The sequence below is a fragment of the Aedes aegypti genome, chromosome 2 (genome assembly GCF_002204515.2).
Source record: "Aedes aegypti strain LVP_AGWG chromosome 2, AaegL5.0 Primary Assembly, whole genome shotgun sequence".
Lineage (NCBI taxonomy): Eukaryota > Metazoa > Arthropoda > Insecta > Diptera > Culicidae > Aedes > Aedes aegypti.
Window position 1 is genome coordinate 464035695 of NC_035108.1, and position 23445 is coordinate 464059139.

Sequence of the window (23445 nt, forward strand, 5' to 3'; positions counted from 1 at the left end):
CAGCACCATGGAGTCCAATGAAGAATCCATGATGAATTCAGCCGCTGAAAACATGGATGTAGATGACAGAAAGGAAGATGATCTACTACAGAGTGTCTCGATGGATGATGTTGGAGGTGAGGGATCTGTCTCGTCTTCCATACTAAACTCCGACGACGAGGATGATGGGGTTAATGTCACCATCCAGGAGATACGAAATCAAATGCAGGTAAATGATCAGAATCAAAATCAAGAAAGGCAGATCTTAAGGGCAAAATTAAGTGGAGCGAAAAAGAAGCGTTTCAAGAAACTGTTGTTGAGTGGACATGGTCGGGAGGAGGCACTGTCGATGGTTCTAGTGCCACCAAAAGAGTCGACTCCGAAAAGACCTAGGAACATCAACAACAGTAGTAACAGCGACAGCAAACCCATCCCTAAAAAGCAGAAAGGACAGTCGATTCACATTTCTGTCAACAGCCGGATGGAAAATATCAGACAAGATCAACCAACTGCTCTCGAAAATCAACAATCGACCTACAGTGAGGTGGCCAAATGGGTAAGGGTAGGTATTCTGCCGAAGAACTATCCTCAAATCCAGCTGACAGACGAACAACTGTACAGTCTACAAGAGGCCATTTTGCTGAAGGTTACGCTGCAAAGAAGGGAGTCTTTCAAACCAAAGTTTACGAACTGTTGGCAACGAACAAGACATTTGGTGATAAACTGCCAGCATAGGGAAACGTCGGATTGGCTAAATTCAGTGGTTCCTACGCTTATCCCTTGGAAAGGCGCGGAACTTACGGTAGTCAATGCGGACGATATCCCAAGACTGGACGTAATGGTAGGCTTTTTCCCTCAAAGTGTTAATGATGAAAATGACACTATCAGAGTTTTCATAGAGAGCCAGAATGACGGGTTGAGTACCGACAGGTGGAAAATCATTCAACGTAACATTCTCTATGAGAATCACGTTGAATGGTTTTTCACAGTTGATGAGGCGTCCATGCAACATTTTAAGACATGCAACTTCCTCATCAACTACAAGTTCGGGCAAACAAAGCTACGGAAAAAAGGGATGTACAAACCTGGGGTAGATGGGATGGTAATCTCGAGAGACGAGCCGAAGGAGCTGGAACCGGTAAGTAGCGTGGTTCCTGGGACCGAACAAAGCCTTAGTGTCCCGGTGACAAGCGGGACAGACGGTAAAGTGCCGGAAGCAAAGTCCTCGAAAAATCACCACCAAAGCACTCAGAGTACAGGGCTTCCCAAAAACGAAAACAGCCAAGGGAAATTCGATGACCGAATTTATTCTGGGCCGTCTAAGAACTCGAACCATTTTGGGCTCCAAGTGGATGTACAATGCCCTGGGCTCGCGAAAGACCAGCAGTGCTCCACAATACTGATGGACCAAAAATCTTCAGAGCGTTCAAAGGACCGGAATACTTTTGGGCTTCCGAAAGACCAATCTGGCTATCAAAAAGATCAAAATTATTCTGGGCGACTAAAAGACCAGAATGCTGCTGGGCCTTCGAAGGACCGGAACTGTTCTGGGCCTCAGAGGGACCGTAACACATCTGGGCTTCCAATGGACCGGAACACATCTGGGCTTCCAAAGGCCCGAAGTCGTTCTGGACATATAAAAGACCGGAATTCATCCGAACCTTCGAAGGAACAAATGCCTTCTGGGCCTGAAAAAGACCAGCACAGCAGAAAATATAAATAACAATCGAAACATGAAGAGTGAATTACTAGTCCTCTAATGAACATTTATAAAAATGAATACTGATATTAAATTTATTCAAATAAATCTTCACCATGCCAAAGGTGCAAGAGGAATACTTTGTCGAAGATTTTTGAAAGAAAATTTTAGTGTCGCGTTTATTCAAGAACCTTGGGTTAACAAGAACCGAGTTCTTGGAATCGCTGGGCAAATAGGAAAACTAGTTTATGATGAAGGAAACTCAAATCCTCGGACAGCAATCTTAATAAAAGGGGGAATAAAATTCGTACCTATAACACAGTTTATTGCAAAAGATATAGTCGTGATTCGCATGGAAATACCCACAACTAGGGGCAAAACTGAAGCTTATGTAGTTTCAGCTTATTTCCCTGGAGATGGGGAGGCGGTACCTCCACCCGAATTGACAGCTTTCATTAATTATTGTAAAACTAATAATAAACACTTTATCATTGGTTGCGATGCAAATTCCCATCATACAATCTGGGGAAGCACCAACATCAATAAAAGAGGGGAAGACCTTTTTGAATACATATCTTCGAACAACATCGATTTATGTAACAAAGGAAATCAACCTACATTTATAACCAAAGCTAGGGAAGAAGTATTGGACATAACCATGTGCAGTCCTATATTTTCGACGCGTATAAAAAACTGGCATGTTTCAGATGAACAATCTTTATCTGATCACAAGCACATAGTGTTTCAATACAATGCTGGGGAAATAGTTCAAATAGCGTATAAAAATCCCAGGAACACTAACTGGGAGAGATATGCTTCAACAATGCAATCTGAATGTTTATTGCTAAATACTACAATTCAATCAACAATGCAATTGGATAGAGTTGCAAAAAATATTACTGAACAAATAATACAAGCATACAACGTTAATTGTCCTGTCAAGGAAGAAATCTCAAATCGAGAGGTTCCTTGGTGGAATAAAACATTAAATAATTTAAGGAAAAAATCGCGAAAACTTTTCAATAAAGCGAAAATTTCTGGGCAATAGGACCAATATAAAAAGGCCCTTACAATGTACAACAAAGAAATTAGAAAATCAAAACGACGAACCTGGAGATCCTACTGTGAAAACATAGAGAAAACTCCAGATATAGCTAAACTGCAAAAAGTGCTTTCCAAAGACCATTCAAATGGTCTGGGAAATTTAAAGAAAACAAATGGCGATTTTACTGTTAACTCACAAGAAACCCTTGAAATGTTGATGGAGACTCATTTCCCAGGATCAAACTTAGTGGTAAGTGATAATGAAGAAAGTATAAACGTTAACGATAATTATGGGCCGACCGGGACTATAAGATATAATTCGCTTATACCTGATACCATTTTCACAAAATCTAAAGTTGAATGGGCGATGAACTCTTTCGAACCATTTAAATCTCCGGGAATGGACGGTATATTTCCTGCACTGCTTCAGAATGGTGGGGAAATACTGCTGGATTCTATAACAAATATTTTCAAAGCAAGTTTAATGTTAGGCCATGTACCAAAAATATGGAACCAAGTACGAGTTGTCTTCATTCCTAAAGTAGGAAAAAGAGACAAAACAAATCCAAAATCTTTTAGGCCAATAAGTCTAACATCTACTATGCTTAAAATCATGGAAAAGAGTCGAGTCTAGTACACGACACTGAAAACGGCCTTACAGTTGAGGTCGAAATACGCGTATCTGTCAAAGGATACAAACTCTAGTGGAATTAAATGGTATAGTACTAAATTCGGTTTTTTCATCTACTTATAGGTATTCTACTAAACAGCTCGAAGATTTATTATCATGGAAAAGATAATAGATGAATATATCAAAACAGAATACCTACAAAAGATTCCTCTTAACAGGTATCAGTATGCATATCAAACTAACAAATCTACAGTCACTGCTCTACATAATTTGGTTACAAAAATAGAAAGTACTCTCGATAGAAAAGAAATTGCTCTTGTAGCATTTCTTGATGTAGAAGGTGCTTTTGATAATGCGACATTCAGTTCAATAAAAAAGTCAATGGAAAATAGGCATTTCGATCCTGGCATTATAGCTTGGATTATGGAAATGCTGAAAAATAGAGAAGTATCTGCTGAATTGGGAGTATCATCTATAACAATAAAGACCACTAAGGGATGTCCTCAAGGAGGCGTATTGTCGCCTTTATTATGGTCGCTTGTTGTTGATGATATTCTTAATAAATTGACAGAACAAGGCTTCGAAGTTATCGGTTTTGCTGATGATGTGGCCATAATAGTTCGTGGAAAGTTTGAACATACCATCACAGATTTAATGCAGTCTGCACTAAACTGCATTTCGCGGTGGTGCCAAAACGAAGGGTTGAATATAAACCCATCGAAAACCGTTTTGGTACCGTTCACTCGCAGACGGAAAGTAACTTTTAAAAATATAACAATTGAGGGATGTATTGTCCAATATGCATCCAGTGTAAAATATCTAGGAGTTATTCTAGATGATAAACTTAATTGGAACTTGCACTTAGAGCAGGTAATAAGCAAAGCCACTATTGCCCTGAGGGTGAGTCAGAATACTTTTGGTAAAAAATGGGGTCTCAAACCTAAAATGATTCATTGAAATTTATACGGTTATTGTAAGGCCCAGGGTAGTTTATGCCGCACTAGTATGGTGGCCTAAAACAAAGCAAAGCACAGCCCAAAAAAAGCTAGAAAAATTGCAACGTTTGGCCTGCATGGCTATGACAGGAGCAATGCGTAGTACGCCATCAAAGGCCTTACACGGAGAAAACGGAAAACCCATATTTGAGTATTTTTTAACTTACTTTTGAGTTATTTTTCTCTCCCTATTTCATTCGCTCCTTCTATTGTTGTCAGAGAGCGAAGAGCCAAACAACCCAAAAACCGAACCTTTGTGCGTTACCTCAAATTTGAGTAAGTGGCATAGTACTGGAAGTTGAGTTATTTGATCTGCCGGTTGAGTGGAAAGAACTTAGCCAGTAGGTATTTTTTCGCATGGCTGCAAATGAAAACAACTTCTACCCCATCAACTCAAAATTAGGTTAACGCACGAACCCCCGGAATTGAGTGGAATGAACTCACTTTTGAGTACTTCATTTTCTCCGTGTAGAGGCAGTTCTGTATAAGCTTCCACTTCATCAACACGTGCAAATGGAAGCTGAAAAGAATGCACTAAGACTGCGAAGAACGAATATCTTTCTTGAAGGAAATCTTTCCGGACATCTAAGTATACTGAAAGATTTTCAAATTAATCCATTAGTAGTCATGAACGAAGACTGGATGGAAAGAACCCTAAACCTAGATATACCATATAAGGTGGTTGAAACAGACCGCCAAATGTGGGAATCGGGTGGGCCTAGTATTTCACCAGGATCGATTATGTTCTGCACCGATGGTTCTAAAATGAGTGATAACACAGGGGCTGGAATAACAGGTCCAGGAGTTAATGTTTCAATACCAATGGGACGATGGACAACTGTTTTCCTTGCAGAAATATACGCCATCTTAGAGTGTGCTTCTATATGTCTTAGAAGAAAGTATAGACATGCAAGGATTTGCGTATTTTCAGACAGCCAGGCGGCTCTGAACGCATTAAAATCCTATACATGCCAATCAAAACTGGTTTAGGAATGCATACAAGTATTGAAGCAACTGGCTATGAATAACCAGGTGTCCCTGTACTGGGTACCAGGCCATTGTGGAATCGAAAAAAATGAGAAAGCTGATTTTCTGGCTAGACGAGGATCGAATACTCAGTTTTTAGGACCAGAACCCTTTTGTGGAGTTTCAAAATGTGTAATACAAATGGAAATAAAAAAATGGGAGCGTAATATGATACAGTCGAACTGGATTGGTACAAATACATCAAGACAGTCTAAACTGTTTATAACTCCAAATAAACAAATTACAGAAAAACTTCTAAACTTAAATAAAAAATCATTCTGTATAGTTATTGGACTATTTACAGGACATTGTCCAGCTAGATATCATTTAAAGAAGATGGGTCGAAGTCCAACTGATATCTGTCGGTTTTGTGACTGTGAGATAGAGACCTCTCAACACTTGCTTTGTGAATGCTCAGCACTATTTGCGCAAAGAAGACAGTATTTCAACAAGGGCATACTGAGTCCTTTTGAAATTTGGCAAGGAAATCCCAATAAGGTAGTTGAATTCATTTTAAGAATCATACCAGATTGGGGTACGTCGCACTATCAGTCAACTGCAGTTACTCTCAATAGTAACTTGTCGTCCTGAAAATATGCGAAAAATAAACAGGGGTATACCACAATAGATCAACTTAATGGTCGCAGTGGTTCAAATCCCAACAAAAGAAAAAAAACATCTTTTAGAGAAGTTCCATGATTTCTAATAGCTATTAACGCTTGAGTATTAGTGTTTCTTGAATTATCAGCACGTTATGTTTTTCTATGATAATTGCGAACCATGTTTACTTATGGCTACTTAAAGAGGAAACTCAAATTCAATCTCTAATGATAAACTTTTCACTTGCCCCACCTGGTAAGAAAATTGACGGTGTTTAAATTTAGTTATTTTTAGGTCTACGTCGAATTAATTCTAAAACTTTTTTATTGCAGTTTGAAACTGTCACAGAGGACAACTAAGAAGTGGTACAGGAAATTATTTTCCGCAACTTTTTTCCACTGAAAATATTAGAATAAGATTGTGCGCCGTCAACTTGTTACGGAGTAACCGTTGACAGGTTAATAATTTTTTGCTCTATTATGCAAAAATGGCTGAAAAATCTCAGAAATCTGTTACCTATCGTAATGTTCTCTATGGCCTCAAAGGTTTACGTATGAGTTTAAAACGTTAATTCACATATTCAGTAAAATATATCAATTGTTTTCACTTACCCCATTTACCCACTTACCCCGCGGTACCTTATTGATTTTCTACTCGTGAATGAGTCCTTATTCAAAACATTGTCGATTAGGTAACTAGTGACATATTAAAACTTTTATAAATAAAGGCTTGTTGTCAAGATTAGTTGTGGTATTCAGCAACTACAGAAGAGTGCTAAACCAATCTGCAATAAGTAATTAAACTTTGATTCAAAACGTCAAGTAAAAGAAAGTTAGAAAAAAGTTCAACAAATAATTGCCACTATCAGGGCGAGCACAAAAAAAAAAAATTCAAAACATTGCTAAGAAAAGAGTGAAACATTTTTAAGAAATATGGTGTAGCAAATTCCCGCTTTTTCCCGGTGGATTCAAATTCTCGCCATTTTCCCGGTTCGGTGGCCACCCTGCATTAATCATGTTGAATTGAATTTCGAGCAAGTACCTTGCAGTTGCCCAAAATTTCATGGCACATGAAATAGTAGACCAAAATCTAGAATGTCGTGAAAAGTGTACTGAGCAATTCTGGCTGAAACCAGGCTGTAATCTACAGGTTAGTGGCTTCAAGTTGGACTGGAAATACAAAATTGTACGGTTCAAATCCAGTAAGTTCTATGGGCAATTATCTTCCGTCATTAAGCAGCTCCCTTTAAGACATCTTAATACATTTGGGTTGGTTTTGCAATAATTTGAAATCGGAAATGTGTCAAACTTACTTCTTAAGAATCTAATAAGCCAATGTTTAAAACTATGCAAGAATATTGAATTTATTATGCTTGATTGCATAGAGCCATGTCTTCAAAGTTTGTACGGATAATTTGCGGACACCCTGTAGAGGAAGGATTTAGCACAGAGAAACAGACGTGACACTTAGAATAAATTGCGATCAAAATCATAGTCGCCAAAACATGTACGCCCAATGCTAAAAACACTGTAGTTGGCCGATGGACCAACAGATGGCGGTAGTGTGTAAACGTCAAACACGAACAAAAACGACGGGAGCGCTGCAGGTGGTCGATTGACCATCTACCAGATACTCGAATCGATCGTTAAAAAGTTGGTCGATGGACAGCGATGAGAGTGTGACGTCTGTTTGTCTGTGGATTTAGCTTTCATTCAAAGATAAACAAATTTTGGCGGCCATTTTGAATTTGGCCGCCATCTTGAATTTCATCAGAAAAACCGTTTTTTCACCATTAGCGCACCGCTGGTTTCGAATTTTTAGCTCATCATCAGAAAGCTGAGAAAAAAAACTGAGTAAGTAATTTTTAGCAGTAGCCTCAAAATTGCACATGTGGAGTACTACCAAGGAGAAAAACTCATTATACTACGTAAAACCAAGGTGGCGTCAAAATTCAAGATGACCGATAGATTTTTTCACTTAATATTAATATTATACTCCTATTCTGCACTCGACTCGAAGAAAAAATCAACGATTGAAAACTTGTTTCTCTGTTGTACATAAGGCGGCGTCCATTTATTACGTAACGCTAAAATTCGAAATTTTCGACCAACTCCATCCCCCACCCCCTCCGTAACGCTTGTTGTATGAAAATTTTCAAATTTTTGTATGAGTCGTAACGCTCGAGCCTACTCCCCCCCTTCCACTAGAGCGTTACATAATTTGTGGATGCCGCCTAAAATGATGTTTGCATTGATGGCGACGTCAAAATCGTAGAACATGATTTTGAAAATTGTTCATTTCATAGGGTAAATACCATTGCTCACCTAGTTTGTGTAGCCTATCTTACTCAGTTTTTTTTTCTCAGCTTTCTGGGGGTGATCTCAAAACTCAAAGCCAGCGGTGCGTAAAAAACGGGTATTCTGACGAAATTCAAAATGATCGCTAAAAATTGATTAGCTTCAAATGAAAGCCTTCCTCTATACGAGCCATTAAGCTTGCTATGCGTTTCAAGGGAAATGTGAGACATATTACGTGAAGAAATACCTGTGATTTATCAAAAAATGTATCAAAAGATGGGTCCACAAATTTGGGAAAACCAAATCGACCACCCTTTAGTTTTAACATACACTAGCGATCAGTGACATAAAATTGGAATTCTAACGAAGTGTGCCGATAGTGGCGAGAATTGCTCACTGCGATCTGTCAAACTTGGGTACCTTTTGCAGTACCAAGGAATCAAATGCAGTACTAGAAGTAAAGGGCGAACACGAAATTATTGCGACACATTCAACAGGGCATAACTCATTGATGTGTATTGTTTACATGCTGTCAAACTCGAAGTCGTGTTTTTCGATTCAACGAAAATGGAGGTGAACCGAGAGAACAATTTTTTTCCAAACACCTGGAATTTCCTGACCTGTCGCACCGGCAGTTGGGAAAAATGTTGAACATTCACCATTCAACCGTCTCCAGAGTGTAGAAGCGGTTCCAGGAGCGGTTGACGTTGGACCACGGCAAAGGAGCTGGAAGAAAACCGGGACCGGAGAACAAAAAGACGGAGGGAAAGGTGAAGCGGATGATTAAAGCAAATCCCAACGTCTCAAGCCGTGATTTGGCTAAAAAGATCGGCATGTCGCAGAGCTCCGGCCAGAATGCAAAGAAGAGAACTTCCCAAAACTCGGGCACGGAAGCTCTACGAGAAGATGCTGACAAAATATGGCTACTGTGTGATGGACGACGAAACGTATATGAAAGCCGATTTTAAGCAAATTCCGGGGTTGAAATTTTTCACCGGCAAGAGCAAGTTCGATGTGGACGACAAATTTAAGAAGAATAAAATGTCGAAGTTCGCCTCCAAATATCTCATTTGGCAGGCCAGCTGCTCTTGGGGACTGAGGAGTGAGCCTTTCGTGACAAAGGGTACAGTAAATGGCGAGATCTACAAATCTGAGTGAAGCGCCTTTTGCCATTCTTGCAGCAGCACGACGAAGCTCCGCTATTTTGGACAGATTTGGCATCATGCCACTATTCTAAAAGTGTCATGGAGTGGTATGAGGCCAATTCCGTCCATTTTGTTCCAAAGGACATGAATCCGCCAAACTGTCCGGAGCTGCGCCCGGTTGAGTAGAACAGGGCAATAATGAAGCGGGAACTTCGGAAGAGCAAGAAGACAGTCAAAGACGAGAAGGACATGTTAAGAAAATAGCAAAAAAAAAACTGAGAAACTGGTACCGGATGACACTGTAAGGACTTTGATGAAGGGCATCAAGCGAAAATGCCTTCAATTGTACACTCAAGGCTCCATCGATTAACTTTTTTTTTTGATTTTTGAAGTAAATATATGTATAAAACTACCCTAAAATTTTGGTTTGATTCTAAACATTATGAGAAAATTGGCATGACATTTTCGGTGTCACAATAATTTTGTGTTCGCCCTTTAGTACCCATTCTGAACCCGACTACTATGTCTATGTCTACTTTTGAGAGAACATGGGACTGACATGCATTTTTGGGCAGCTCGTCGTCCAGAATTATACTCTAACACCATAGTCAATTGTCATAGTCAAATTCGAGGACGGTCAGTGTATCTCAGTCACAATTCGATACAGACCAAGGATATGTTCTAAAAGGACAGTCCTCTGTGTGTCATTTTTTGCTGACAGAACGATTTTTTTGTGAAAGGGCTGGGAATCGAATGCACTGGCAGCATCTTGGCGGACGAACGTGGAGGATAGAAAAGTGGAAGCAGCACTTCAATGAACACTTGAATATGACTTAGAGCGCAGAAAATGAAGATCAAGACAATGAAGAATATGTCTACGTCAGTACTACAGACCAATTAGCCCCCACTTTTCGAGCTAAATTCCAGGGTAGCTCACAAATCTGATAGGAGAGACGGTGGTTGGTGTGCGAAATTGTGTAAAACTTTTTGCAGATTTCTCTCTGTACATATCGATTAATATTGCGCTGAAAAGCGTTATGCAAAAAGTCGAGTTAAGATTCCCAGGTCCAGCCAATTTGTTTGCCCCGCGCATGACATGAACATTCGTTTAACCCGTTTTGGTCAGACAGAACTTACAAAGATGATGTTCTAGTTTGCACAAAGAAGCGTGGAGCTCAGCGAGTTTGATGGACAATAATAATCTTCAATAACAATAGGCAGGACCTACGGAACAAAAAACAACATTCCCAACAAGTCAAAGCCAATACTTACCGACAACGGCTTATCATCGTCATCTGTGTCCGAACCAACGTCTGCGACTTCGGCGACCTTCTCTATTTCTTCTTTCTGCTCGGGGTCTTCCAATTTGGGCACAGCATCCACTATTGAATCCTTATCTGGCTCTGTAGGCACTTCGGTTGGCACTGGACATACCATCGGACTGTCCTGTATCACTTCCGGTTCATTCTTTATTTCCGTTTTCAATTCCTCGTCATCTTCGTCCGGTACATCGTCTTTCACGCTATCGTCCTCGTAATGAAAGTCATCCCCAACGTAGTCATGGTCAGATTCCAGTCGATATTCCTGCTGTACAACGCCGTGTGGAGTCTCATCCGGCAGAATATGTTCCACCTCAAGCGAGTTCGTTTTAAAATCGCTATCACATTCGTTTTTCGCAATTTGACAGAGCGACTCAACATCTAGCTGCGGATCCTGTGGAACGCTGTACTCAGTATAGGAAGTTTCCGGTTGAGGGGCCTCAACGTAATCGATGTACGTTTCCGAAATAGGTGGAACATTCACGTTGTAAGCTACCTCTAATGGCTCCATCTCTAGCGTCACTTCACCCCCATCTTCCTCAAAGCCCTTTCTTTTCGGCTTTGGGACTCCCTTCCGGTTCCAACCATTCTTCGGCGGGGCAATCTTCAGCTGTTCCAATCCCAATTCCTTCCAGTGGTTCCTCCGGTTGTGATTGTCCAGGTAGTCTGCCTTATTGAAACTGTGGCAGCACATCTCGCACTGGTAGGTTCGTCCTCGCAGTTTACCGTGCGCCACCAGCTCATCTTCCTTCTCAAACTTTCGATCGCAATAGCCACAATTGAACTGGAAATGATCCTGTGCGTGGATTTTCCGATGGGTCATCATGGCGTACACACTGTGGAAGATTTTCCCACAATCCGGGCAAACCCGCTTCTGGTGATTCCGCAGATGTAACCGCAAGCTCTTGAGATGCTTGTAGGTAATTCCGCAGATCTGACACGTGTTGACCCGTTCCGTTGTGTGCACCTCCCGGATGTGCTGCTTCACAATGGACGGCGTAGCGAAGATCGACGAGCACTGAGGGCACTTAGTACCCTGCTTGGTATGCCTGAAGATGTGACAATCCAAGGCTGTTTGACCGCGAAACTGTTTCGGACAGTGAGGGCACTGGTACGGCATCTCTCCGGTATGCATCCGAAGGTGCACTTTCAAGGTTCCTTTATGCAGAAACCGACGATTGCAAATCTCGCATTCAAATGCTTTGATCCCATAGTGAATCTGTTCATGTTGCTTCAAGGTGGCGCGGAATTTGAAAACTTTCCCGCAGAATTCACATGATACGTTGGATTTCCGGCCAGGGTGGTTTTCGTCCTGAGAATAAGAGGATCACAAATTAATGAATAGCTTTCGTTATTCGTTAGAGATCATATATAAATTAAGTAGCATTTCCACTGATTTTTTACACCTCCTCTCCCTCGTAGCATTCGGTCACAAACCCCCTCCCTCCAAAATACCTATTATGCAATAGAAATATTTGAAAAAGTATGTTAATTAAATTGCATTACCATTGCATACTGAAGTGTTCTTCAAAAAAATATGATATAAGACAAAGCTCCATTCTTTAATCATCAAACGATTTTGAAAATTTTTGGGATAGATAAGTTGATGTCCTGCAATCCTCTTGAAACCTTAATCATAATTCTCTTGGCTAAAAATACGTTTTTTTAAATGCATAGTTGCACCCTGAATTGATTGATTCTATCTGCTAAAATTGTGAACATTTATAATAGAGCGTTTGTGCCTTTAACACTTCAGTCGTCGCGCTGTTGTATTTCGTACAACACTGTTGAAAAAACCTCGCTATTCGTTCACAACAGCAGCGTGGTGGTTCTGACGGTGGCATACCGCGCGACAACTGGAAGGTTAAATAGGCAGTAAAAAAAATGTCAAAAATATCGGAAGCTCGATAAAGCCTCATGTTTGTACACTCAAAATAATCCAAACGTCATTGTTACGTGAAAACATACGTGATTTTTTTCCATCGCACTTTCCACGTAGCTCTTACGTTAATCATAGGTAGCCCAGAATGAACGCATGAACTTTTGAACTTCGTCCATTCCACCGTCGCTAAACGTAAGAGCTACGTGGATTTTCCGGTAGCCTTTACGAAGCGTTTCAATAGGACTTAGATGGTTTTGCATTAAATTTAACTGTAATAAAGACCAATCTTATTTCTAATAGGCTTTGGAGGAAAACTAATTCCCAATGTAAACAAACTTAAAATATTGTGATATTTTTATTGTCAATCTGAGCATTTTGAATCCTGTCCCCAATTTTGTGAGTTTGGTCTGCCTTGTTGTAGCCTTCGCGTGCTATAATTGATAGAGGTTATAAATCACGTATAAAATATGAAGTAAAGCAGGGATTCTTCGGTATTCAAAGCATATTTACCTTGAAATCAATCTTACACAATGTTTAAAGCAGCAGCAGCTTCTGAAGTTCTTCAAAAATCAAGCGGGCGCCATCTTATGTCGTTTTCGTTTTTAAACCTGGGTTAGTGTTAACCTGACTCCAGCATAAAAAAAACGTTTTCAGGTTAATCTGTCAAACCGTGTGTTGGTGTGTGTGCCATCACGCGGAGCTGTCTTGTCAAACGTTGCTTCGCTATAATATTCTTGTTCAACCTGTGTTTGCCGTTTTTACCAAGCTAACACAAAAATACAATAAATATTATAAGTATTATATTATTATGCAGTGCGGGAATAGTTATTACGCAACTGAAACCAGTGCTGTAAAGATTCATTACGCAACGCTTTTAAGTTGCGTAAAGAATCATTACAAAAGAAATTCAGAAATTGTAAAATTATGGTTTATGCATTCCGATACAATTTTTGATACCGTCAAGTGATCTTCTACGAAATTGCAAAAAATGTTGTACGTAACTCGTTGCAGAACTCGATTTTTACAGCACTCGGCAAGCCTCGAAGGATAAATTTACGGCGCGTGCTGTAAAAATCATCATTCTGCAACTTGTTCCGTAAACTACTATTTCGTATCCGTTTCCAAAACTGCGCAAATCTCATGACAATAATTTCAGCTGTTGCTTTTTACAGGCGGAAATTTCGTCGAAACTAGAATAAAATAATTCTGTACTCAAATTGTATACAAATGCATATACCGTAATCCGGGGGCATATTGATCACATCGCAAGGCACGTTTCACAACTTTTGTTATGCCATCCTTTGGAATCTCCATAACTCGATATCCAAGAGACCATCGACTTAAAGAATTATTGAGTTGTAGACTATAGGGACACAATCCCAAAATCAAAGGAACAAATTTCTGTATTTCCAATACATTAATGATCACATCCTTAAGAAGGCAATATTATTTGGTAAAAGTATTTTAAAAACTATTATTTGAAAACTTTTTTTTTGTAAAATCACGTTACTTTACTGACAATCAATAATTTTATTTGTTAATGTTTTGAACTTTTATTACAACTTACAAGGATTTATTCCTCCAAACCTTCAACCTCCAAACAAGAACTAGTATTTTAAAATAAATATCGAGTTATGGAGACATTTACCTCTAACGTGACAGCGACTAGTGGAGATATCGAGTTACGGGAATATCGACCTAAGTAGAGCACTATGTAAAGAAATTCGAAGTTACCGATAAATCCATCTATTTATAGCATATATCGAGTTGTGGAGAGTCGACTGTAGTTCAAAATCATCATTAGATGTTTATAAAGTAGAAAATATGACATGTCTGTGATGTTAACGAAACATTAAACAACTAATCTGTAGACGAATTCCGGCGCGTGTTTTCTTCGAAAAAAAATTTCTTGCTGGCGAGTAATGGAAGAAAATTACTGCTCTTCGAAGAAATTGTTCGCCGGAATTTACCTACTGATCATTCCAGTGATTAATTTGACCCCGGATTACGGTACATACTACCTTTTTATCCATACCATGTAGTTCTCCACCACGTCGTTCATAAAATTGCCCACACGCTTTCGCTTAATTATATTTTTTTTTCGAAATAACTGATAAAACCAAATCTGCACCTCACTGGCAGGAGTTTCGAGTTGAAATTGATTCAGATTCTGATTCAAATAATTTTACCTCGGAAGCAGCAAGCGTAACCGCAAGCACACAATTTTGCATTTTGGATGTTTTTTTGTTGGTTTGTACTGAAGAACAGTTCTTGTTGTTACAATTTTGACAATTCGTATGAAGTTGTATTGGTGAACCCAGTCATGAAAAATAAAAATAAAATAATAAAAAAAAAACGAATAAAAGAAAAAGAAAATAAAGAATAAAAAAACGTTTTGACAGCAGTTAGGTTGGAACTAGTGCGAACCTAGGTTGGAACTGAACAAAAACGAATTCGACATTAGGATTTGAGCTCAACACCGAATGTACGTACACTATGCAAATGTCAAAATGAACTCAGACACCTACGTGAATTCCACGTGAGCGCTATAGGTAACCTCAGTAAACATTACCGAGTCACTATTTGGTGGTTATGAATGGTTTAGTGATCTTTATCTTAGTCAGGTGAAGTGGAGGTAAAATGAATTTGGAATGATCTACGTGATTTTTCACGTAGCACTGACGTTTGGATTTTTTTGAGTGTAGACAAAAAAAAACATTTGAACAAATTAAGGTGAAGATGAATCGAAGCCAAAGTTAAAATTTTTAAGAGCACGGATCTGGAGAACCAAACATCCATTTGAGTTGAAAACCTAATCGATTGGTCACCACCTGAGAGAGACTCGCGAAGAGGAAAAATATCAACGTCATATGCAGCCCAGATTCCCCTCTCACGAAACGTCAAATGCAGCCCACCGTTTTTATGGCTGAAAAAATAAAAAGTATTGTGTTCAAAATAAACTGTTATTAGAAACCTCAGTCGGCGGAGCAGTTTTTTTTTCCTAAGTTGCTGATAAATCTAAGCAGAAGATTAATTATTTCTAATGTCTGCTACGTTTGCTGGCATGAAATTTCACTCGAATGTCTATTTATGATTCGATATGATGCAAACTCAATCATTTTTGCTGAGAGGTTCATGTGAGGATTTGAACAGCATGCGCATAATTGGTATAAACACAAAGTGGAATAAGAAAAAAAACTCAGCAATCACAGAAAAAGAAGACCGTCTTCGCGAGTCTCGTCTCAGGTCACCACCAGCTAGTGACCAATCGATTAAGTTTTCAGCTTGAACGAATTTTTGGTTCTCCAGATTCGTGCTCTTGAAAATTTGAAGTTTGGCTTCGATTCATATTCACCTTAAGATGTAAAATTGTGAAAAATAATGGAATCGTTCTGGTAGGCCTCCATCCCACGACTCCCAATACGCTAGACTGGCCGCGTTAAACAAATTACGCCACAGAACGGGTAACGATTTTGCAGCCAAATGATTTGGCCGACAAAAACCCGTAAATACGTAAGTTCTCCTATGTAATTTATTAGGAAAATTTAAAATATTTTTGACGATTGTTATCTCAGTACAAGGATTTTTTTGTGATTTAGTTTCATCAACAAAAAGCGGAAATTAAATTAAAGCTTTTATCGATACAATTCAGTATACTACGTCCACTAGTTACGAACCCCTCCCTCCTCTCGTCACAAGTTCGTAAACCCACCACCCTAAAATGCTACTTCATTTATGGATGACCCCTTAGAAAATTGCGACAAACCTTAGGACCTTCCTCCGCATATTCTTCAGTCTCATCATGTTGCATGTTCTCCACTTCCGACTTTATATCCGGTGGTAAGACCTGAGGACGTGGTTGCCGTGGCCTCCCCCGCGGTTTACTTTTTCCGAGAGGAATTTGTCCATTTGTCTCCACTTCGTCCAGAGTCAATGGTTTCGGTTCGCCCCGAATTTCACCATGAACGGCACCATCCGGTGACTGCTTCGTCTTGCGGGGTCGTCCTCGAGGCATTGCTACCCGCAGGCCTATTAGAGCGCTTGAATCGCGCCTAACGTTGCTTACGCACTGAAATGTGAATAAATCGAATAATTTTACAAAATTCTGTACCACAGTTTGATGCACGATTGATTCGTGAATAATGCAAAATTTGAAACAGATGGAATTAAAACAAAGTTGATGACAATTGCTTCAATTGGCTGCGTGCTTTCTCGATAAAAAAAAATGTTTGAACGATATGTGTAATGGTTTTACGATTCGCACAACAGTTTGGCGACATGACGTACCGTCGCTGGGGGTGATAATGGGTCTAGAATATAGATTTCCTGATTGATGGATAACTTTTGACTTGAAAGTATGTTCATTTACATATTCTCCACTGCACAAAAATATATGAAAATTGATGCACTCTCATCCTATAGTACACGCAAAAAAATTGTGCGGTATAAACTACCATTTTAGGGGGTTAACTTAAGCGCTCGCACCGGCAATTTTCAGCAGATCAGAAATGCGCTTGATTTTACCATGTCTGTAGTTGGAATCAGATTGTTGTAAATTATTTCTGTCAAATGTACCAGTAATGCGGTGTGGTGTACCGTAAACATAGTAAATTGGTCTGAATTTCCATGGTAGTTTTAAGAATGAGCGTAGTCAGCTAAAATAGTTATTTTTATCACAGAATTTTTTCCCGTGTAAGGGTGACACATTTCATTGGTTGTTATTGAATTAATTATGCATAAAGTAAATAATGCAAGAGAATCGCATGATATAATTTATGTACACTCAAAATAATCCAAACGTCAGTGCTACGTGAAAAATCACGTAGATCATTCCAAATTAATTTTGCCTCATCTTCACCTGACCAAGGTAATTATTACTCGAGCATATGTAATCACCAAATGGAGTTCCGGTGATTGTTACCGAACCTACCTGTCGCACTTACGTGAAAATCACGTAGGCAATTAAATTCATTTTGACATCGCGTTCATTCTCTGTTTTGACATCGCGATCATTCACAGTTCAAATTTTAAAATGGTGGCCGCTTGTTTTTCCAGGAGTTGCTGGACTTTAAAAGAACTTTTTTATTGATTTCAAAGTAAATATGTGTTAGATACCGGAGAATATATATATCTCATAGCTTTTTTTATATCTTTCTTAGCTTACGAAACATAGAACAGCAAATCCTAACAAATTTGTGTCTGTTCTAATGCAGTTGAACCATGGATACCACCGTGTCGGTCAGTGGATATTGGACTCACACCATCAATTGAATACAATATTAATACATTAGATTCGCAATAACGATTGAATACAATAAATACTCGAATTCTTTTTGTTTGGTTTATTTTTTTTATTTAATTGGCGAAGCCAATGCAAAGCAGAATTGGGTTTCATTTAACAATACCGATAAAAATTAATAAACATATCATCTAGGATCCACTAAAGCACTTCGTAGAAGCTACGTGAAAATTCATGTAGCAGCTACCTGAAACTTCGATGGAACTGATGAGGTCTATTTGTTCAAGCGTTCATTCAGTGGTACCTACACGCAAAAAAATTGTGCGGTAAAACCTACCATTTTAGGGGGTTAACTTAAGCGCTCGCACCGGCAATTTTCAGCAGACCAGAAATGCGCTTGATTTTATCATGTCTGTAGTTGGAATCAGATTGTTGTAAATTAGTTCTGTCAAATGTACCAGTAATGCGGTGGGGTGTACCGTAAACATAGTAAATTGGACTGAATTTCCATGGTAGTTTTAAGAATGGGCGTAGTCAGCTAAAATAGTTATTTTTACCACAGATTTTTTTCCCGTGTAGGATCCACGTAAGTGCTACGTAAAAAGTGCGATGGAAAAAAACCACGTATGTTTTCACGTAACAATGACGTTTGGATTATTTTGAGTATACCATCCCATGCCCAACGTCTTCAAGCGAAATGAAATACCCCACATGAGCCTATGCATGCCATAAAACGTTTGACTTTTACTGTGCGCTCTGTTTTCAAGTTGCCCGTGAGAGAGAGCGAGACAGCACCAACACACGGCGCACAGTAAAAGTCATGAGAACAAAAGAATTTATGGCACGTACAGATGCTCATTGGTTCATAGCCTAGAGTACCCGTAAAGCGGGTAGATCACCTGTTAGTGGTGCGGTATGGGAAGATCTATCAATCTGAACCCTAGTCTCATATTGTTTGTCGGGCTAGGGTAATATGTAATTCAAGAATTTGTAATACAAAGTGCAATAAATAAATCACAGCATTGAAACTGCTACCACGAAAGCTGCTTTCAATAACTGGTTTATGGCGCCAACAATGACGATCGTTATCCGAGTGGAGCTGCAGAACCGTACCTCGTCGTCCAATGAAAAGCTTCAGGGATACCAAAAAAGCATCGGTGCTCAAGTCCGACACTGCTTCCCGGTGGATGACCTTGGTAGTCATGCACACGTATAGATGGAGACGTATGCCTTGATCAACGCTGGACGGCGCTCTCCTTGCTTCATGATGAACAGGCCGGCGTAATCCACACCGGTGACGGCGAATGGAGGCGAACGTACAACTCTGGCAGCCGATAAGCCGATACCCATTAGCTGGCTGGGGCTGGTGTTGCTTGGGTTGACTCGGGAGCATCTCAAACATGTACGGGTGATCGAACGAAGGGTGGAACGAGCATTCAGGAGTCAGTAATGTTGGCGCTGGGCGTTCATCAGGCCAGTATGCCAGACGTGAAGCACTTTTTATATTAAATTTAGGGGAGGGATTATTAGAGTACGTTGAAAACTACAAATTGAACTTTAACACTTCAGTTTTTGCAAAAAAAAAAATACTGAAATCACTAGTAAGGCGAGCAAATACCTTTAAACTCTAATATGTGTGAAGCAGTTCGATGTGCATCTGTTGCACCAACAGGCGTACAACCGGATCCTTATTCGGCAAGATGATGGGATGACGATTCTCAGAGTAGCAACGAGCGATCCAATCAACAGCCCACTCTCAGTAGGGGCTTATACACAAATTTCATAACGCTGAAGGGGGTGGGTGGGTGTCATCTTTATGTTACGGCTCATACAAAATTTGTGGAATGTTCATACAATAAGCGTTACGAAGGGGTTAGTGGTTGTCAAAAATAGCCATTTTCGGCGTTATGAAATATGTGAATGAACCCTAGGGCGTCAAAGTAAGTTGGACAAAGGTTGGCATTCACTCGTTTAATCTCGTCTGCCAAATGAATGTGATGGATTACGTGGATGATGGCTTCAGTTGAACTATGAAGTTCGGCGACGGTCAAATGCCGGTTTTCTACGCGCTGATTGCGAGGGTTTCGACTATTGTTGACGAATCGCAGCACATACCCAATCATACGTTGAATGGTTTGAAAGCTACTGCACCTGGAGAAAAATGGAAACGGTTCGATACATACAGCCGGACTGGCTATCACTCCTTTGAGTTCTGGTAACTGATCGTCTGGAGCGAATTGGGAAAAGACGATGTCGTATTCCGCATTTTGGAGAAAGTCAAAATTTCGCCGAACCATCAGCAAGCAAGCTTTGCAGGTAGACACAAGCCCCGTACGCCACGGTTGAGGCATCGGAGAAACCGTGCAGCTCATACGCAATCACTTCATCAAAGGTTACACATCTCGGGATATTGATTTGGTGCAAATTTGACAACGATGTTAGCAATTCTTGTCACTCTTGCGCCGTTGCTTCGCCGACCGGCTCGTCCCAGCTGATCTTGAGCTGCCACCAGGGATGCCAGGTTGGAAGACATTTGAGTAGTGTGGAAGACATTAGGAAGACGGAAGATTTTTGGAAGACTTTTCAGAATTTGTGAAGACATTTGGAAGACAATTTTAAATTATTGGCATTTTTACAATTCATAGACTACAAAAAAAACATGTGAGTTGGAAAATACAGAAACGCCTCTATAAGATTTTTGCATGCCTTACTCTATCTTCAGCTATCCTTCTCCGAATTCCATTGATTTATTTGGATATTGATCTGAGAATTCTGTCAAGGATTCTTCCAGAGTTTCTTCTATAAACTCGTACAGAGACTTGGCAAAACATTCTAGTAATGCATTTAAATATTATTCCAGAGATTCATCAGAGGTATTCAGGGATTCCTACAATGTATTTTTTTTTTCTTCTAAAATCTGTTTCAGTGATTCTCGTGTATTTATTTTACGAATTCATAAAAACATATACAGATTTTTATATGATATTTCCTTAGATTGCTACAATCTTTGCTTCTGAAAGTATCCCAGAGACTTTCGGGATATCTGTCAAGATTTTTTCCACTGGTTTCTCCGGAAACTTCTTCAGAATTCCTTCAACAATTGTTTGATAATATTTCAAACAATATCTGCAAAAAATATCCTTAATAAATTTCAATGACATTATTTCAGATTTGTTTAAGAATACTCTTAGGTATGTTTCAAAGGAATCTGTGGAGTATTCTAGATACTTTGGGCTGAAACTAATTGAAACATTCCTAGTGAAAACCCCGCAGAAAGCTTTTTGCAAGTTCTTAAAACTGTCTGGAGAAATTTTTAAGAGTTTCTTTTTTTTAAGAATTTGTACATCATTTTTTTGTAAAATATCATGGAAGTATCATCTTGCTAGAAATCCTTACCAAAATACTCGGATAAATAGCCCAATGGAATACAGAGAATTTGGGAACGAGATGCTTGGGAACGAATCCTACAGTGGCTGATATGCACATGGGAAGTCCTAGAGAAATCCTGAACAACCAGAAGTAAAGGTGCAATAAAAAGTGCTTTGAAATTGAAATTTTGTTCCATGAAGTTTCTTCTTCTTTTCTGGCGTTACGTCCCCACTGGGACAGAGCCTGCTTCTCAGCTCAGTGTTTTTATGAGCACTTCCACATTTATTAACTGAGAGCTTACCATGCCAATGACCATTTTGCATGCATATATCGTGTGTCAGGTACGAAGATACTCTATGCCCTGGGAAGTCGAGAAAATTTCCAACCCGAAAAGATCCTCCACCGGTGGGATTCGAACCCACGACCCTCAGCTTGGTCTTGCTGAATAGCTGCGCGTTTACCGCTACGGCTATCTGGGCCCTTCCATGAAGTTTATCGCTGATTAAAATACACACATCTTGGGCAATGCAAAAATAAACAAGTGTGCTAATTAGAAGTGTCTTAATTTTTTGAACATTCTCTTCAACGTGCATTTTAACAGACTAATTTGACTGTGGAACAGTTCTTGGAGATTTCTTGTAGTTCACCAAAATAATAATTCATATTCCAAAGATTTCTCAAAAAAATAACTATTTCAAAATCTAAACAAAACATTTTTTTTTTTCAAAAACATGAGTTTTTCTAAAAGTTGAAATATAATCTTCAATTATTCATTCTAGACTTCCACTAGTCATTACTTTGAACATTTCACTAGAGATTCTCAATACAATTCTTTGGGCATTCCGTCCTGGAATACTATCCATAATTCCTATAAGGAATGTTTAGGACTACTTCCAAAGACTTTTCATAATAAAAAGGTATACGGTATTAAAATTTGACTTACACTGCACCGAGAATTTCCAGTGAAATAAAGGCAAGTATTCGTTCACAAATCCGTCCAGAGATACCACTGGCGATACCTCCATGAATTCTCATAGAAGTTTCTTCAGATTTGTTTGTCTGGAATTCTTCCAATTTCCAACAAGTTTTTCCAGCAAATTATGGAGTTTTCTATGAAATTCTACCCAGATTTTAAACAATTAGGGGAAGAGCACCAATTTTCGACCCTTAGTATGAAAGTCCGAAAATCGGCACAGATTTCTTATGGGTTATTATATATTAACCATTTATCTGGAGTTTCTGTGATGGAAATTTCACTAGATAAAAAACCAGGTCTTCATATATTTTTCAAGAGACTTCTACTAGAACCGTTTTAGGAAATTTTTAGGTTGTTTTTCAATTTATTTATTTTTTTTTGCAGTGGAAAAAGATGCTCAAATACTGGTAATTTTTTGTGTATTTGTCTCGAAACTTTCCATGAAGTGCTCTTTTATTAGTTACCTCAGATATTCTCGGAAGAGAGTAGTCCTTAGAAAAATGTCTGGTAAAAATCTTTGAGAATCTCTAACGATTTTTGTAGAACTATTGGATCGTGGTATTTCTGAAAAACAAAACCCCAGCAGATAGAAAAAAAAAACAAAAATTTCAATGAAAGTCCTGCTCTGATTCCCATCAAACTCTTTTAAAAATCCGTAGAAGATTTATTGGAAGATTTAAAATGAAATATAGTTAAGTCATTCATGTAATTTCACATATAAAAAGAGCTAGCTTGATTTTTTTTGAATGAATTTCATGCACAAATTATCCAAGTAGGGACAGAGCTATTTGGGCACTTCCATGATTCACTTTGGCATGGGGGTTTTTCTCGGCCGAATTGTCTGAAAATTTCCCATAAGAAGCACTTCAATGCTATGCATCGCGTTTAAGACAACCCCCAGAAAACCTTTGTAGATTTTCTTCAAAACTTCCTCCGGGGATTCAATTTAGAATTTTTTTCAAAGATTTCCTCCTGCAATTTATACATCCTGGGATTTTGTTTAGGACTTCCTCTGAGGATTTCGTCAAGAATATTTTTTTCAGAGCGTTTCTCCGGAGATTTCTTCCAAGAATTCCTCCAGAGATCTCCTCCAGAAATTAACCTCCTAGGGATTTCCTACAGGAATTCCTCCGAGAATTCCTTTCAGGAATTCTTTCATAGATTTACTCCAGGATTTAATTAGGAAATTCCCTTGTTTTCCTCCAGAATCTCTTTTAAGATTTTTTTTCTGACAATGTGTCGTA

At 39.1% G+C, this 23445-nt stretch overlaps 1 protein-coding gene across 2 annotated transcripts in view; it reads right to left on the reverse strand.

Moving 5' to 3' along the window:
- Positions 1-23445, reverse strand: part of LOC5568189 (zinc finger protein 611) — an 84075-nt gene that overhangs the window by 51378 nt on the left and 9252 nt on the right. The window contains exons 2-3 of one of the 2 annotated variants that reach the window (XM_021848225.1): positions 16384-16686; positions 10689-12047 (exon numbers count right to left, since the gene is read on the reverse strand). In XM_021848225.1, coding sequence (XP_021703917.1) covers positions 10689-12047; positions 16384-16632 — 1608 coding nt within the window. In that variant the 5' untranslated portion in view covers positions 16633-16686. Of the gene's footprint in view, positions 1-10688; positions 12048-14806; positions 14949-16383; positions 16687-23445 lie in introns of those variants that run through there. The other variant, XM_021848227.1, reaches the window with a different exon arrangement.